At 40.5% G+C, this 19,550-nt stretch overlaps 1 protein-coding gene and 1 long non-coding RNA gene across 2 annotated transcripts in view; both read right to left on the bottom strand.

The window, feature by feature from the left end:
* The window catches only part of PALMD (palmdelphin), a 50,555-nt gene that overhangs the window by 10,400 nt on the left and 20,605 nt on the right, over positions 1–19,550 (bottom strand). The window contains 1 exon segment of the mRNA NM_001038645.2: positions 17,013–17,137. Within this exon segment, the coding sequence (NP_001033734.1) occupies positions 17,013–17,137 (125 nt within the window).
* Positions 4,637–12,579, bottom strand: LOC110260438. The gene is made up of 2 exons (XR_002343735.1): positions 11,783–12,579; positions 4,637–11,612 (listed from the first exon to the last, which is right to left on the bottom strand). It is a non-coding gene; the product is annotated as an uncharacterized LOC110260438 (long non-coding RNA).

Genomic DNA, 19,550 nt, shown 5'->3' on the forward strand with positions numbered 1-19,550 from the left:
GAGAATATAGTACCTGCCTTACTTTACACAGAAACTTTGTGAAGCCAAGAAGAGGTGATGTATGTGAAAGCACATTAAATATATCAGATGTAAAAGTTATCATTAGCACAGCATTGTAAATCAACTAGACTTGAATAAAAAATAAGAAAAAATGTTATTATGGTTTAATTATCCAAGGTTTTCTTCAGTACAGTATGTCTCTCTTCCAAATTCTGTTCTGCACTGTCCTTTCCCTGACAGCGTGTCAGAGACAGTCTAATGGAGCTCCTTTGGGTGGAAAACAACAAGGTTCAAATCGCTGCTGCATGCAGCTCTGGGACCTTAGGATCCAGCTGTGGAACTAGGTAGGCCAGACCTGGGTTTGAATTCTGGTTCATCTGTCAACTTCCTGTGTGACCAAAGACAAGTCGCCAGACCTCACTAAGGCTCATTGTCTTCATTCACTCATTCATTTACAAATGCTTATTTAGTATCTACTTTGTGCCAGGAACTATCCTGTGTGCTAGAATATAACAGTGTGCAAACCAAGTCCTGCCCTTAAGGCGTTTACAGTCGAGTAGACAGTATATGAACACAGGGGCTGGCAACCTTGTTCTATAAAGGGCCAGACAGTAATATTTCAGGCTTTGTAGGCATATGTAGTTTCTGTTGCATATTCATCTTTCTTTTTTTCTTCCCTTTTACACCATTTAATAATATAAAAACCATTTCTAGCTCACGGTTATACAAAACTTGGGCCAGGGTTAGATTGGGTATCACTTGCCAACTCCTGCAAATGTGTGTGGGTATGGCCCAGGATCAAATCTAGCCCTGGACTATCTCCTTATATGTCTGATTGCATATTTATGTATAAACACACATATATACAACTATATATACTCAATAAACAAATGTGTATGTTCACGCACACAGTTATTTATGAAGAAAAACAGTTCCATAAAAAATGCAGCAAAATGGCACAGCCGTAATGAACTAGCATCCATGTGGGACACGGGTTTGATCCCTGGTGGGCCCAGTGGGTTAAGGATCCAGCATTGCCATGAGCTGTGGTGTAGGTTGCAGATGCTGCTCAGATCCCGCGTGGCCGTGGCTGTGGTTGTGGCCAGCAGCTGCAGCTCTGATTTGACTCCTAGCCTGGGAACTTACATATGCCACAGGTGTGGCCCTAAAAAGAAAAACAAAAAAAGGAGCATAAGGGTTATAAACAGGAGACTGAGAGTGCCAGGGGAGGGAGCTCTAATTTACGTAGTGTGAGGGAGAGTCTCTCTGACAAAGTGTCACTTGAGCAGAGACGCACAGGTGTGTCACGGAGCACGTGCTTCACAGAGAGGGGCAGAGTAACCACAGAACTTGAAATGAGAGTCCAGGGAGTAAGGAGGCCAGTGGTGGACAATGAAGTCAGGGAGGTGGCGGCTGCCAGATCATGCAGGGGATTCCAAGGGCTGCATCCTGGAGCAATTAAACATTTAGAGGTCTGGGCAATGTTAACTGCTTCATAGAACTTCACAAGGAACAGAAGAAAGAGCGAGCACTTAGCAAATGCTCGCTTCCTTGTCTCTGCCCCTTTCTGTTCCTGGGGCACAGTGAGAGAGCTCTTGGTCTGCCTGGGCAATTACATCTCCGGGAGGTAGGAGACGCACTGGTATTTGTAATTGTTTTCTGCTGCAGAGAGGGCCATGGGTAATGTAATGCCATCGAGTTCTCATGATTGTCTTTAGACTCAGATGCTAAGAGTATGAGGTTGAAAGCCTGCTAACCTCATCAGAGTATCTGCTAATAAATGTTTTTGAAGGTTGTCAAGTCCTCGGTGAAAGTGGCATTAACATGAGGAAGCCGTCAAATGACATATCATGACGTGTTTGTGAAAACAAAATAGAAACCAACCCACATACCCTTTCTCTTCTTTATCAGTTATAACCAACTCTCTCTGCTCAATAGAATAATAAGGAAGCATCTTGGTGCTAATTACCTAGGATCTCAAAATTCTGCAAGGAGATGCCTACTGATACGGAGTGTTTCTTAAAATTCTCACTTCGATATTCTATTTTTATATGTTGATTTGATACTTCTGTATGTTATTTATGGATTGCATAAATGTTATCAAGAGATAAATGTTACGTTTTTTTTGGTTGTTGTTTGGAAAAAGCTTTCTAAAAGATTGGAATGTCAGTGGAAGTGCTGGGCGACCCAGGAGCAGTCCTTGAGGGTAAGGCTTCTCTCCAGCTTTGCCTTGCACAAGGTCAGAACTCAGAGGGGAGGAGTTGCGGCAGCCCAGCAGTACCAGAGGGGGTCTCACAAGCTCCACACTGGGTGACGTACTACGTTTCTGAGGAATGAGGATTCTTAAGGAACGTAAAACAAAAATCACAACTGCTGGCAAGTGCTGTCTTTGTACATCCAGTACAGGTGGTCTCAGCTGAGGGCGAGTTCCTCCATGACGTCATCTGGCTATGACTGGAGACTTGTTTGGTTGTCACAGCGTGAGAAGTGCTACTGGCACCTAGTGGGCAGAGGCTGGGGATACTGCTAAACATCCTGTAATGCACAGGACAGCCCCCACATTGGAGACTTATCTGGTTCACAATGTCAGTAGTACTGCGGAGGAGAAACCCTGGGCACACAGAACAATGCCTGGTGTAGCGTAGGTGCTGGATACAAGCTTTATAAGGGATTTTTAAATATCCTCCTTGGGGATATTTTTACTTTCCCTTCATTATTTCTCTCTCCCATTTAGCTATAATATAGACTCCAAATTTACTATTTGTTGAATAGAATTTGATCGTCCTATTTTAATTTGAAATTATCATCTGGGGAGTTCCCACCATGGCTCAGTGGAAACGAATCCAACTAGTATCCATGAGGATGCAAGTTTGATCCCTGGCCTTGCTTAGTGGGTTAAGGATCTGGTGTTGCCATGAGCTGTGGTGAAAGTCCAAGATGTGGCTCAGATCCTATGTTGCTGTGGCTGTGGCGTAGATCTAGATTCGACCCCAGCCTGGGAACTTCTATATGCTGTGGGAGTGGCCCTAAAAAAAAAAAGATAAAATTATCATCTGGGTTAACTTTCTATTAACGTCCCCCATACCCCTAGTCTCTGTCTCTGTCTCTCTCTATATATAATAAATATATATATGTTTATATATTTCCTGGCTCAGTGACCATTTGTAATGAAGAGCATACTTAACCCTGATTTGAAGCTCCAAAAATGTAGAGCTTAAATCAGGGCCTCATATCTTTTTCCAAAGGTTTTGGGTAGTGAGAAAATTTAGCATATATATAGTATAAGTGAAAAACTAGGGAAATGTGTACATATATATCTGTATGTGTGTGTAAATATATTCACATATACACATAATGTATCTATGTATTTTTTTTCTTTCTTTCTTTTTTTTTTTTTTTTTTTTTTTGGTTTTTAAGGCTGCATCTGTGGCGTATGGAGGTTCCCAGGCTAGGGGTTGAATCAGAGCTGTAGCCGCTGGCCTACACCGCAGCCACAGCATTGCCAGGTCCGAGGTGTGTCTGTGACCTACACCACCGCTCACAGCAATGCCGGGTCCTTAACCCACTGAGCGAGGCCAGAGATTGGACCTGCATCTTCATGGATACTAGTCAGATTCGTTTCCGCTGAGCCACAACAGGAACTTCCTATGTATGTATTTTTGTGTGTGCATATATAAAATTTGTTTTATATATAAATATAAATTTATGTGTCTATACATGTATATGTAAAACTAAGGTTTTTTTTACATGGAAAGCTTTGGGTAGGTCACTGGGGGTTAACTCTCTAACCTTCATCTGCTTATTGCTCAGCCGATAGGTTAGAATTTTCATAAGTGCTGCCATCCCCATTTTCAGAAGGTGTTACCTTTCCGAATGGGAATTGAGGCCCTAGAAATGCTGATTCAGTTTGACGAGAAACAAGCATCGGAGAAAGAGAAATATCCTTCCTGGTGCCTCCTGGGTTGTTAGGCGGGGCCTGATGGATGAGTTAGTACCTCTCTCAATTTCTGAGAGATGGTGAGCAGGCATCATGTGCCAATTTAGATAAGCAAAGTACATGAAAAAGGATTTGTAATACTATCCATTATTAGAATCTTGCTTCTTCTTGCCTATTTGCTGGAGAAAAAGAGGGTTATTTTCAAAGCTACCTAGGTGAAAGCAGCTAGCTTTCATTTCATGCACTGTTCTGGTGATAACTTTCCTTAATCATCATGAGATAATGTCCCCAATCTAATTCCAAAATGCAATTTTTTTGTCTTAGAAAAAGGACAGCCCGTAAATGCTGGATGCACCAAGAAAGGGTTATTTCAGAAGGCAATTTTTCCGCTGCTAAGGATCCATTTATCTCTTTCAGGTTTTGGTGGCGTTAACAAGGACTAACAGCCTGATGGAGTTTGCTATTAGGGACCAAATGGGAATTCAGTAGAAAAAAAAATTCAAAAGTTTATGTCCTACCTTACAGCGCTTCACCTGTTAGGAATTATAACAACACTGAAAACATACTGATTGCTTTCATTGTACCAGGCACTGGCCTAATTAATCCTCACAACCACCCCCATGAGTACTGATATTAGTTCTATTTGACAGATGATTAATCTGGGCACCTAGAAAGGCAACTGGCCCAGAGGCTTACAGGTAGTCTGTGGCAGGACTGAATTTGAAATCAAGTCTCTGCCAATAGAGCCTGAGCTCTTAACTCCTTGCTAATTAGCCACCGTGGGAACAAAACTTTTAAAAATGAATTCTTATGAACTTACAGACAGAATTCATTGCTCAACAGTATAAAAGGATTTTTTTTTTTTTTTTTTTTTTTTTTTACTTCCTTCGATAATACAGTGAAGATTGAAATGCCAGCTGGGGTCCAGCAGCATGCAACAGCACTGACTCATTACCTGTAAGGTAGTATTTCTCCCCTAATTTTCATTGGAGTGATTTTATTGTGCTGAAGGTTTCTCTGCTTAGTGGTCCAGTCAATTTGATAAGGATGAAAATCTAGGCTTTGTCATTTTTCTCTTTGGCTGCTTGAATTTGGTTTTTGGTAGGTGTTCTTTGTCTTTTTCAGAGTCTGAGGTTTCCTAAGCTAGTGCTCCTTTGTCGAGAGACTTTCTTTGCTTGGGCATAAGATTATTGTCCAAAGTAATGGAAGCTTTGGGTCATAAATACCAAGGTGGTTAGTTATGCAATTTGATTGTAATACTGCAGATTGAATGACATCACTAATGCTATGTTGAAATTAAATTTACAACTGGCTTTAGCTATATACTTCCAAAGAACTGATGAATCACTTGTGTCTTGGTAGCTCAAGCTCTCCTATTGGAAGTCAGGACTACACCCAAAAGAGGGGCTGATGGTGACTTCTCTGTGTTGGCCTGAGTTCAGCAGGTCTTAGACCCAGGCTGTGCCACTTCTGATGTACCTCTGAGACCAGTTGATGGAGGTGCTAGGACCTGCTCTCCAGCCCCACCCCAGGCTAGCCGAAGAAGGATCCAGTTTCTTGGGGACTCACAGGCTCTCAGGTGTGTTTGCCTCCAGCAAGATGTAGAACTCAACATGGAGTGATGAGCAACATAACCCTTGACTCTTCCTTTGGGCCAGAGATTCCTTTCTTCCCCACAAATCTTGGAAGAACAGGAGGTGGCTGGCTGGTGGTTTTTCTCTGTTTTGTGAGTTTTTGTGAAAAGGTCCACTTTTTTCCCCCTAACTACCCATGGAAGCAGAAAATGAGCCCATAGCAAATCTAACACACTTGGCTTAATTATTGAACCCCTCAAGCTTCAGTTTTCTCATTTGAAGAACAGAATAGTTTCACAAAGGGCTGTCTTAAGGAGGTAAATGAGATAAGGTTTGTAAGTCTCTAGCACAGGGCTTGATAGAGAAGAACTCCTCAATAATGATTAGTTACCCCCTTTCTCTTCCTCAGTCAGCTAGGGAGAGGATAGCCACCTCTGACAACTCCAGTGAAAGAGAAAACCTAGCAGGTCCATTTTTGGATTTGATATTCAACTTCAATATGAATGATTATAGAGCAAGCACGGTGCTAATATCACTTCAAGAACACACCTGTCCTTGAAAATTTCCTTGCAATTTACTGTTCTAGAGAGTAAGTAAAAACAGTGCTCCAACATTATTAGAATTTCCATATTTATGGGAAGAGTGTCTATTTAATAAATGCCATTTATTAAATGGGTCTTTTGAATTAATGAAAGAATATGCTAGTCTGCTTTGTCAACCTGCTTATTTTCCCCCAAATCCATCCCTCCTGTTCTTTTTAATAGTAGAACTCCCTGAGTTTTATGTGTCTCCCTGCGGTCCTGCTACAGACTACATTTCCCAGTCTCCTTTGCTTTTAAATAATATCAGGTGACTAAATTCTGGCCAATAGGATATTAGCAGGAGTGACCTCAGCAATTTTCATATCATAGCCTAAAAATCGAGCTGTTTGACCTTCATTTATCTTCCTCTTCCTAAGCTGAAATGCAGACCTGGTGATGGGAGTTGCCTTTGACCTTACAACCAAGGGCATTCCTTAGGGGTGGCAAAGCAACCAGACAGAAAGAAACAGGGTCTCTTATCATATCATGTAACATTCCTGCTCCCCTCCCTTGAATTTCTCCCAGCTAGGATTGCTCTGAGTAGGAGGAAAATGAACCTTTCTAATCTTGTTGAAGCTACTGTTCTAGAATCTTTTAAAGCAACAAAGCCAGTATACTACTTATTGTATAGTCCTATGGTGGATATACCTTGGTGTGACAAATTTTAGGAATTTTTTTCATATTTTTTTTTTTGTTGGTTTGCAGGATGAATCATTAGTATCATGCATTTCAGATAGTTCAACAGTAAAAATAGAAAAAAAAAGTTTTTGCTCCTAGTAGTTAAAGAATTTGCATGCTTTTTCTAAATGATATCAAATCCACCATGGTTTGTGTTGACATTATTAAGTTAGTTAATATTGAATGGATAAGGTTTGCAATGAAAAAAGGAAGGCTTATTTTATTTTATTATTTTTTTAATTTTATTTTTAAAATTAATTTTTTTTTTTTTTGGCTTTTTAGGGCCACACCTAGGGCATATGGAGGTTCCCAGGCTAGGGGTTGATTCGGAGCTATAGCTTTGCCGGCCTACACCACAGCCACAGCAACCAGGATCTGAGCCGTATCTGTGACCTACACCATAGCTCATGGCAGCGCCGGATCCTTAACCCACTGAGCAAAGCCAGGGCTCAAACCCACATCCTCACAGATACCAGTCAGATTTGTTTCTGCTGCACCACTATGGGAACTCCCTTATTTTATTATTTTTAAATCATAATTTATCTAAGAGAGTAGCTCTAAAATTGCAGCAGATACTGTTGAGTACACATATGGGTATGTTATTACTAATGGGTCAGAGGTTACAGATATTTTTATCTCTATAGATAATTTGGCCAATGGGAATGTCAAACTCTGTTTTCCCAATAAAACTGAGAGTATGTAATCTAGTAGAAGGTGGGCTTTGTTTTATTTTTAAAGTTGGGGTCCAATAAATTGCACTAGACATTTAACAGACTTTAATTAAGCACCTACTACATGTCAGGCACACTTTATTCACCAAACTGAAATAAAACTATATCAAAAAATTGGAATGGATTAGCAATGAGATCCTGCTGTGTAGCACTGAGAACTATGTCTAGTCACTTATGGTGGAGCATGATAATGGGAGAAAAAAGAACGTATACATGTGTGTGTAACTGGGTCACCATGCTGTACAGTGGGAAAAAAAATTTTATTGGGGGAATAACAGTAAAAAATTTTTAGAAAGAAAATAAAAGATGAAGAATACTTCTATGCATGAATATAGGACAAGAATTGCCCTATAGTTGGCCCTTGCCAAAGAGCATGCTTGTAATGAGAAAGATCTAACCCACCAGTGCAAACAATCACATGCCATGGGTAAGCCCGCCAGAGAAATAAAGGGCATTTGGCATGGAGCAAATGCTAAGTTTGCCTGAGCCAGATCTACTGCCTCTAATCCTGAGCAGTGAAGAACAGGACGAGCACTACAGCACAGCAGCTTCAAGATAACTAGCAAAGAGCTGGTCCGACAGTGACATTGAAACAAGTGTCAGTTTGCTCTGATAATTGGGAACAGCAGATGTTTAGAAAAGCTGAATAATTTATGGTTATATGTGAATAGCTCTTGCATGGGTGAATCTCATCTCCTAACATAACTCTGTAAATATTAACAGTTATCTGATACTATCTTGATCTGAAACTGCCTGGTACACAGGTAATGTCAGAAGAGCATGATTTAGTAGAAAAGCCAGTCCTCTTAATCAGAATAATATTTTGTAAATTAAGGGTTGCATTTGCCATTAAAAACAAGAAGCCGAACCGGTTTTCAGAGAATCAGTCACTTTTATGTGCAAGTTGCAAAGGTAGTTTTCAAGTGAATGCAAATAAACGCGTGCCCTGGAGGTTGGTGTGGTGTGGTGAATTGGTTAGTTATGGGCTTCCCAAATATTCTGCCAGGACAGAAGCAGGGTGTGTGGTTTTAATTAGGGCCTGGAGAGAACCTTGCAGGACATGCCAAACACTTATTAAGAGCTAAATAATTGTAGTAGTACTTCAAATTGACCTCTACATAAGTGACATGAGTTTCCCAAGTGACCTTCAAATACTGTTGTAGATGGCAGGTTAACTGCTGATGTGCTTATCCAAGATTTTGGAAAAGCTTTTTTTCTTAAAAAAAAAAAAAAGTTGTAGGGGAAAATTATTTTTAGCGAAGGTACTACTTGTAACCATATTATGAGATGACAAAACATATTCAGTGATGTATACAGCCGTTGACTCTCTCCACCCAGAAATAATTACTGGCTTTGTGCCTTGTAACCCTTAACATTTATCTCTAACAGTATTATAGAGCACCCACTATATTTTCTGCTTTCTATCCACTTCATTTTTACTTTGCTTCTAGTGTTAATTGTTCATATTTGATATGAAGAACAGGACTCTTATTATTTGAAGACCAAAAATATAAATTCCGACCTCAGTATAACTAGAATAACCAATAAAGACCAGTTAGCCGTCATTGGTCTAAATGACCTGAGCGACCTTTGCTTTATGGCAGAGCAAGGGATGGTGTGGAAGTTTCCTGTGCTGTAGATTTCGTCTCTGGGGACTCGCCTGGGGAGGGCGGAAGCCTGGTCCCTATGGCAGACCCTTCCTTTCACACAGCGAGTCTCTGCTTTTAAACATTCTTTCTTCACGACCACCATCTAAAGGATGGGTCCCTGAAACTAATGTTCCTTCCATGTTCTGGCTTGTTCATTTGCTCCTTTGCTCCTCCTTTACTCATGTCAGCACAGCCAGAAATCTGTGACATCCCTGTTCGTGGCCTAAAATCTGTGTTTCAAGTTGTTTTGCATGAGATAATCCACGTAAAAGTAAACAGAAATAAAAGTTCGCTTTGAGGAGTGTGTGATCCTTGAACCTCCTCTAGATGAACCAAGACTTACATGTGGCAGGTTCTCAATGAACGTTCATGGAGATGAATGGAGAATAAGCAGAGCGAAGCATGATGGAAAGATCTGGAGTCAGTGAGACCTGTGTGTGACGCGTGGGTCCGCTGGTAGAAGGTTCAGACCTTCCTGTAACTTCGTGTCCTCGTGTAAGTCACAAGGCTACTGAGACTTCCCTCGGAGAATTATCTGTCTCAGGATAATGCTTGGTACATCATATGTACTCCATAAAGGGTACCTATTATTCCCGGATTGCAGTTGAGTGAGGGGAGGCTTCTCAGAGGTGATTCTAATCTACCGTTTAGTCTGTTGTGGTGGAGGCGTGTTCATTCTAGGTGACCATTTAATCCTTACTTCTCCTAACATGAGAAAATGTTAAATGAGATTGGCAGGTATGAGAAAGGCAGAATGCTAGGAGGTGATAGAGCATGTGAAGAAGGAGGAAAGGTGAGAAAGTAAAGTGAGGATGAGATGTTCAAACATGCCATCAACAATTGCTTCCAAAACCAGGGGCGCTATTGCCATATATCTTTTCCTTTGACTCAAGATAATTGAGTATTTCTTCTTTGTTATTTAAAAAAATTCAAGGCTTTCCTTTTTAGTTTACTAACATTTAAGTCATTTTCTAATCTTCGGCTGGTCTCCTTAAATATGTGGTATTTTTAGATCCATCCATCCATCCATCCATCATTCATTCATTTATTAGGCTATGTAGTCATAGATAGTCTTGCTATGTTTAGATATTGTATTTTTTTTGTGGGGGAGATAGGTTTCTTTCCTTTCCTGCTGGAAATTTGGTTAACTTAGCTCCTTTTGTTAAATTAAAAAGCTCCTGAATTAAAAATAATCAGAATATCTGGGAAATTAAAAACAACAACAGATGAACTGTAACAAAGCTGGTAAAAACCAATTAGTCAAATATGGGGAGAGAAACATGCTTGGAATGATTTTGACTCAAATAATTGCCTCAGAATAATTTCTTGAGTGTTTCTAGGCAACAGCAAATTTAAGATGAAACAAGCGGTGGATTTTTCCTTTCCTTTCCCTCGTGTTGTCACAGAAGAGCAGCTTGTCTGTCTCCCTGCAGTGCACTGTTAGATGTGGCTGGTTGGGTCTGAGCAAGAAGGCAGAAATATTTAGAAAGTGATATTTTTCATGTAGCATGTGTCACTGTGTTTGATGAGACGTAAGTTTCACTAAGGTACACTTGGTTTGCACAGGTAGATACGAGCATTAGGTAAGGGTGAAACTTGGATAGAAATAGTAATGAGCGAAACTTTGATAAGCCATAACCAGCAGCAAAGTTATTTAACCTTTATATTGCTACATCGATGCTTTGGGTTCTTTTTGAGATTGCACCTTGGCTGCTATCTTTTGAGTTAACTGGGTAGATGATTACTTTCTATGCTATTGAGCAGAATGGATTTTCTAGTATTTCATCTCCACTTGTGGAGGACTTTCCCTTAAATGATGTGGGGAGGCTGTAGCTGCTCTAGTGGCCCACACTCCAGCTTTTCCCACGGCATGCAATCACATGGGAAGCCAGCGCTTCACATGTACCTTCTCATCAGTACCACGTGCAGAAGCCAGTTTCTGACTATTTGGAGGCAAATGAAAGTTCATTAAGGAAAGGCAGAAGGTCAGAAGGGCACTTTGGAATATTGAAAACATTCTTACTAGGGAACATTTAATCATAAGTAGATAATCCTTCTCAAAGGGAATGCAGTGTATTTGCATCACTCTCCTTGGCAGTTAACCTTTTGCATTTTATGCTTATGACATTCTGTCCAGCGCTCTGAGTGCTCCAGCCGAAGTCAGAGGTCTTTGGACACAGTTCCAAAAGGAGCAAGTGTCTGGAAAGGAGCTTGAAGCAGGCAGTTGGATGGAGGCAGGGATGGAGAACCGCAGGGTAGCTGGACAGGAAAGAGGAGCCCAGCAAGTGAATGACATAGCTCCTTTGGACACGTCTTAAGGGTGCTGGGGTGCCTTTCAGCTGTAGGTGTCGGATGGAGGAAAACAGCAGACGTGATAGAGCAGGATTTCTAAGCTAGTCTATCCTTGTAGCTTAGAAGTGGATGTTGGGATTGAGAAGTCGGTGCTGGATTTGCACCTGTGTCTGCGGTCGGGAAGAAAATGGTTTTGTGGTCATGCTAAGAGCAGGGCTCAGGTGGGAGGCAAACCAAAACTCTAACCTGGACCAAATGATTCAGAAAATGTTCAATTCGGTTTTTCTCTTGGGGACATTTCCTCCTAAGGGATTAACAGGGCACTGGGCAAAATACTCACTAATGTCGTTCCAAAGCTAAGAATGTGACTCAGAAACAAAAACCATGGAAACCACTTAATTTCTGAAATGTTGCCTCTCTCTGGAAGAAAAGACAAGAGGATAAATAGGCAGACATACTTTACTTAAAAGGTTACGTGTGAGTCAGAGAAGCTCTGAGTGTTTTTAACATGATAGTCACATGAGTGTCTATATGAAATGATGCGTATGAGAGTGAAATTGTAGTATAGATTGGAAATTTAAAATGCTGTAAAGGATAGCTTGTATGCGATTTAACTTTTGTAAAGTTTTGCTGGAGGATCTGAGGCACAATTTATTTTTATGATTAGGACTTTTAATTTGATGTTAAATTCTGGCCCTTCAGTTTTTAGCTGTGTGACGTGGGGCAAATTAGCCTCCATAAATATCCGTTTTCTCTTCGTTAAATGTTATCTACCTGATAAGATGATTGTGAGGATTCAATAAAATAATATATATGAAGTGATTAGTACAGTGCCTGGTCCACAACAACTGCCCTGTAAAAGTTAATCCCTGTCATTGACATCGTCGTCGTCTTCAAACCGTAGAGAAAACCCATCACTTATTTCCAAACGGGAAAGATCTTCTTTGGGGGATAACCTCAGGTAACCTGGAGAAAAAGCTCCCTTGTGCTAGCTTAAAGAGATGAGAGATCTTGGTCAGAAGATGAAAATCTCCAGATAAAGCTCCAGGAAGTGTCCTTTCTTTCATTGTTTCTGATTCCTAATTAAAAAATAGTATCTAGGAGTTCCCGTTGTGGCGCAGCAGAAACGAATCTGACTAGGAACTATGAGGATGCAGGTTCGATCCCTGGCCTTGCTCAGTGGGTTAAGGATCTGGCATTGCTGTGAGCTGTGGTGTAGGTCGCAGATGCGGCTCGGATCCTGTGTTGCTGTGGCTGTGGTGTAGGCCAGAAGCTGTAGCTCTGATTTGACCCCAAGCCTGGAAACCTCCATGTGCCACAGGTGTGGCCCTAAAAAGCAAAAAAAGGAAAGAAAAAAAGAAAAGAAAAAAATATCATCTGATATGTTTTTGAACACCTACCACAGATGAGGCACTCTCGAAGTTGCTTCACTCCTCATAGTCCCATGAAGTGGCCATGGTGGTCCCACCATTACAAACAAGGAAACAGAGGCCCAAAGAGGTGGAAGCACATGGCCAGACTTACGCACTGTGGTCGCCAGAACAGGGATATGAAGGGCAAAGACCATGCTCTTTCAGCTCATTTCACAAAAGCGTGGAAATGAAAGGAATGCAAACTTCATGGGTAGTCTGACCTTGCTATAGACTCTGAGGTAATAGAACATTTCTGTTCTGATGTTCCTGTTAAAATCTTATCCTCTAGCTGAGAGGCCTGGCAGATGGCAAGTGTTACCCTTGAGCAGGCACCTATGTTGAGTGATAAATCACATTCAGGGACTGGGATCCTTGCTCCGACTTGGGAAGGAGGATGGATCTGCCTAGTTCAACCTCATCAGTTGGCTTGGTTGCCATTCAGAGCTAACAGGAAAGAATACTGTATTTAGCTGGTAATAAAAGCTTCTTAAGCACTGTGGGTAGTTGTTTCTGAGAAAGAATGAGTTTAAAAACATGCACCTGATTATTTAGCAGCTTTAGAAATATCTGAAAAGAAAATGTTCAGTTGTCAGGTAAAGCTGCTTTGGAACATGAATTTTTTTTAATAATGTTGGGAAGTAGTGGGGGCTGCTTAATACCGACAAGGCACAGATACTTTTGTCTCCTCCTATGTTGCTTTCAAAAGTTCTGTACCCTGCACATTTTTATTTTTATTTATTTTTATTTTTTTGTCTTTTTGCCTTTTATGGGGCCGCTCCTATGGCATATGGAGGTTCCCAGGCTAGGGGGTCTAATCGGAGCTGTAGCTGCCGGCCTGCTGGCCTATGCCGGAGCCATAGCAACACGTCTACAACACCACAGCTCATGGCTATGCCGGATCCTTAACGCACTGAGCAAGGCCAGGGATTGAACCTGCAACCTCATGGTTCCTAGTCGGATTCGTTAACCACTGCACCTCGACGGGAACTCCCCCTGCACATTTTTAATGAGATAAACATGCCTTTATGGGTCACAATGATGCAAATTCTTTACTAACTCTTTGCAAATGCATCTTTTTAGTACCAGTCCTTAAACAAAACAGTTTGCTGTTAGGTGTCACGTGTTTTACTATTTCCAAAGCATTTACAGCTACTGCTTTCTTTTAATTTTACAGCTAAAGAGCACCGAACATGACTTGCTTTGATACCCAAGTCTGTGCTGGTTCTGTGACCTTAATTAAGTTCCCCCATCCTCATCTGTAAAAGGGAGGTGTTGGTGCTTTCTTTCCAGGATTGCTGTGAGTGTGAAATGAGTTAATAGAAGAGCAAGTGCTCTGTAAATTGCACAAGGCCATTTAAAAATGAATCACTACTGTTATTATTATTTATATTTGGGGATTAAAATCATTTGGTGTTCAATCAAAGGAGCACGATGGATTAATGACATCCTAAAGATCTATGATAAAGCTGGAGTGAGATGCTAGAAATTGGGTAATGAACCAAGTTTAATTGGGAATTTAACAAAGATGTTGACGGGATGTGGAAGATCTGGGGTGTGGTAAAGGGCAGTTTGGAGAAAGGAGAACAAGGAGAGAACATGCTTCAGAGACTCCCTAAAGATATAATGCCTTTTTGGTCCATGGAGGTTTCCATGTGCCATGTTTTATAGGCAGCGTAGGGTAGTCAAAGGAGGTAGTCTCTGATCTGTCACTTCCTAACTGTGTGAATTATTTAATCTGTCTGCAAAAAGTCAAGATCATAAACAGCTGTGTCACAGGATTATGAAGATTAAATGGGATGATATATGCAAAGTGCCTGGTGCATTATATGGCTCAGCAAATAGGTTTTCCTTCTCCTCCTCTTTCTTTCTTTCTTTCTTTCTTTCTTTCTTTCTTTCTTTCTTTCTTTCTTTCTTTCTTTCTTTCTTTCTTTTTCTTTCTTTCCTTCCTCCCTCCCTCCCTCCCTCCTTCCTTCCTTCCTTCCTTTTTCTTTTTTTCTTTTTTGTTCAGATAGAAACTCTAACTAGGCAAGCCACTACCAAAACGACTAGAAGCTTAGGTGCTTCTCAGAGCATTCAGGCGAGGCCCGAAAGCAATCAGCAGAGTCCTACTAAATCCTCTGGGATTACTCAGAAAATGGCCCAAAGTCGTTAATGGAGTTGGAGTATACAGCCACTTCAATTGTCATCAGATGCAGAGAAAGTTGTAGGTGTTCAGGATGTGGAAAGACTCCAAAGGAGGGGCTTTGGGGAAGCAAGGAGGTGTCAGTGCGGGAGGAGGGTTTACAAGGATTAAATTCAGGACGCCTTAAGAGATAAGGGTGGTGTGTGGAGGAGTGAGGAAAGCAATTGTCAGCTGAGCCAGACTTTGTTAGGAAGCTCTTGCTATGGGCTGCCCTATGAAGAACCAAGCTTTCCCAACTCTACGGTTGATTTACTGAGTTATTTTTGAAGTATTTGCTGTCTGCAATTCAGAAATAGTCATCCGTGAACAAGTAACTGAGGGGTTTATAAATACAAACATGTCAACTATAAAATAAAACTTTTGAAGAGTTGTTTATTTAAGAAACATCTAACTAAGAAGGAGTGGTCAATGATTTTAGCTATGAAATAGACACGTGTATAAAATTAAGCAAGTAAATGAAAATTGCTTGAAGAAAAAGGTTTTTTTTTTTTTTTTCTATTTGTCAATTTTAGGCCCAATGTACCCTGTTTGTTTGGTGTGGTGAGTATGGTCAACGTAGTCATGGCACAGCTACTGAATATTTTTATCTTCCAGTCTTTTCTATGGTCCTCACTAAAGATAACAAATTTGCAGTGAGCCAGGTTTTTTGAAAGTCACCTATGATTCAAAGATGTGTGGGCTTTAAATTATTTTTATTATTAAATCAAAGACCATCCTGCGCAGGTCAGAAAGTGATTCTGACATTTCCCATATCTCTTTCTCCCATGCTATCCATATTTTGTGATAATACTAATAATCCCATCTCATACTCGAGCTTTCCAATTATTTTCATGTCCATCGCCTCATTTTATACCAAGGCAATTAAAAAACTTCACCTGCTGTATCCGAAGTTGCTGACTCTTATTGTGTCTGATGGGCAAGGAAGGACATGAGAAGTGAACTCATCCCCTGTGACCAATCAGGGAAGCGGAAGAGAGAAAATATTAGTGAAGCGGTCCTAGTGTCTTCCCCGCCAAATATCATGTCTGTGACTGGGGGGCGCCCTGGGAAGAGGTGTGATGGAGTGAGAGTGTGCACACACCCTTGGAAGTGTCACCTGTCTGATGGTGAGAGAGACGATTGGGCTCTGAAAAATTGTTTCTTTGCTTTCCTGCCAAGTGCCATGTAGGTGCTAGTAATTTAGCATATGCATTTTTTAATCTTCTCAACCACTCCAAAAGACAGATACTGTTACTACCATTTTGTGCATGAGGAAATGGGCTCAGAGAGCTGTGGGTTATTCATCCATGAGATTTTTTTTTTTTTTTCTTTTCTGTTGTACCTGTGGCTTATGGAAGTTCCCAGACTAGGGATCAAATCTGAGAGCTGTGACCTCTGCTACAGCTGCAGTAACACTGGATCCTTAACTCACTGCGCTGGGCCAGAGACTGTGTCTCAGCAGAGATAAGACAGATGCTTAACCCACTGTGCCACAGCGAGAACGCCATAAGGTTTTTTTTTTTTTTTTTGTCTTTTTGCTATTTCTTGGGCCGCTCCCGCGGCATATGGAGGTTCCCAGGCTACGGGTCTAATTGGAGCTGTAGCTGCCAGCCTACGCCAGAGCCACAGCAACGCGGGATCCGAGCCGCGTCTGCAACCTACACCACAGCTCACGGCAACGCGGGATCATCAACCCACTGAGCAAGGGCAGGGACCGAACCCGCAACCTCATGGTTCCTAGTCGGATTTGTTAACCACTGCACCACGACGGGAACTCCTTTTTTTTTTTTTTTTAAATAAGTCTCATGTTGCTGTGTATTGGGAAGATTTATAGTAAAATGTCTATTGCTGCTTTTTGATGTGTTTCCTTTGCCTTTATTAAAAATCCAAATGGGAGATCTGATTGTGCCCCTAAAAAGGAGAATGGCTCTTATACATTCAACATGGGACAAAGTCAAAATAAAGGTAGTTGTAGCACATCTCATTGAGGCCCATACCTGAGGATACTTTGTTCTAGGACCTGGATCTGGTGCTGGTCTTGTTGATTTTGCTTCTTCATCTCTTCCTGTTCTTTTCTGCTGCCAATTCCATCTAGAAGCCATTTTTCCCTCAGTGCCTTTTTCTGGTGTCAGGAAACATAAAGATATGTTCTTATATCATCAACAATTCCAAAATGCCTGACTGCTTTCAAATCTTAGGAATTTCAATAATGGAAATATTAGAGAGAAATCGTTTTCTCTCACTGCCTTGTCTGAATAAATCTGATAGTTTTCTACTCTGCACCCTCTCTGACCGCCCCCCCCCCTTTTAAAGCCAGTTTTTATGTATCTAAAGCCTATGTATATTCTAAAGCCTGGTTCAGGTCCTTCTTGTCTATGAAGGTCTCTGTCCTCCCCCTCCTCCTCCCCACCTCCCATCCCCACCTCACCCTCAGAGAACTCTTTCTTCAAAATCACCCAGCAGTATATGCTCTGTGTTTACTGTACGTTTAACAGGTACACAGGGACCTCATCAGGGTGATGCCTTTACTGTTATTTGTTGGGTTGATGGATGTATGTCTTGTGTCAAAGTAACAAGCTTCTTGAGTCCATTTGACATTCACCCCAGTGACAGTATACAATAACCACTCAAAAAAAAAAAAAAAAGTCTTTTGTGGGATTAATTGGAGTGGTGAGCAGAACAAGAGATTGCTATTGTATCTTAAACTAATTTAGTGATAATTTTAGGCTATGGGCTGACATTTATTTTTTGCCTCCCTGGTACCTCTTCTTTCTTCTGAGAGCGTCCCTGGGTCTATATATCCTTTAAGTTTAGTTCTCTACTTGTCCCAATAATAATGATGCATAAAATTCACCAATATGAAGAAGACTTAAATTTCAGAGAGGTTTTAGCTAGCATCCTGTCGGTGTCTCAAGTTAAAAACTGTTAGACATTGTTCTCAAAGAGTTTGAGTTTTTCCTTTTCTTCCTGAAGAAAAATGCTGTCACACTATATATACCTAATAGGCCTTTGTAAATTTTTTGTTCAATAATTATTCATTGGGAATTTACTATGTCTAAAATGGTGAAGAGATAAGAATAGGAATTTTCTCTATTTTTTTTGAGACTTCTTTTTACTAACACCATGATTAAAATGAAAGCAAGTAAGAATATTTTTTTGTCTTTTTTTATAAAGCATGCTAAAATTAATACAACCGGAATATAAATATCCCTGAACTTACAAGAAATCTAAATAAGGCTGATTGGGCTAGATAATTACCAAATGAAGTTTATTTTAACTAAGGCAGTGGTTTTCAAATTGTTAAAACATATTACGCTGATTACAAATAAATATTACATGGAATTATGACTTGTAGAACAGATAAAACATGGCCCGCTCTAGTTAAGCAGTGAGGGTGCCTGGGAACTTATAGGTGCACAGGACACAGTTGGAAAACCACTAGAGTAGGTCAGAAATAGCCTCACCCTATCCATCATATTTGTGTTGGCTTTTTCAGAGTTTCAAGCAATTGCATGTGAACAACACGCCCCGTAAGAGCAGTTTGTACCATTCCAGCTTGTAGCCAGATTCTTTCTCCCAGTGCTACCTTTTCCCTTAATTATAGCTGTTCAGTTGTTTGTAAAATGTGTTCCCACAGACACAGCAAATATTATTAATAAAGGTCAAGATTTATCTCCTGATAATATGCCAAGAAAATCTGAGTGTATCAGCATTTAAGAATTTACCTTGATTTTGGTTTTTATTTGATAGAATATGATGATAGCTAATGCACAGGAAAGAAGACATATGACAACCATCAAAGTAAATTACAGTTCTTCCCAACAACCTGCAAGGATAGTTTCAGTCAGTTACATCTATATCACTATAAGAAACACTCTGATGGGACAGTCTTATGATGCTGAATTAGAGAGCAGAAAGTAGTTCTTGTGACATAATTAGGTTATCTTGGGGCTGCTTTCTTGGTTCTTAGTCTGGTTAGGATTGAGAACAATTTTAATTTTAGCTTTATAAACTTTGTTCATAATTCAGAAATTATCCTTTAACTCTGGCAGAGAATTCTGCATCTAAATATAAAATATGTAATTTGGATGTACGATCAAAATGATATGGTACAATCATATATTTTAGTAACCAAAACACAGTTATTTTGCCTTTCTGTCACAGTTGAGACTCATGCTCTAGTCTGTGAGGCTGATGCATAGAAAAATCTATTTCCCAACAGTGATGTCTGGCATCAAAGCTATATTAACTAAATGAAAATAGAAGTGACATACAGGTAGTAGGTCTTCTGGCAGTTTTGTAGGGAAAGGTTTTCCCGAAGCCCCGCTATATTCCACACAGCAGTTACAGGAGTCTTTAGGAATAAATTAGTTTCTCACCCTAAGATTTAAATGGACTTCCAGAAAAATTGTCTAGGTTGAGTATATTTTTGTTTCACGGTGGTATCAGATTGTGATCATGATTCTAGGCAAGAAGATCCATGGTGCTCAAGTCTCAGAAATGTGTGAATGTGGGAAGGCTGATAATGACCCTGG

Source organism: Sus scrofa, chromosome 4 (genome assembly GCF_000003025.6).
Source record: "Sus scrofa isolate TJ Tabasco breed Duroc chromosome 4, Sscrofa11.1, whole genome shotgun sequence".
Classification (NCBI taxonomy): Eukaryota; Metazoa; Chordata; class Mammalia; order Artiodactyla; family Suidae; genus Sus; species Sus scrofa.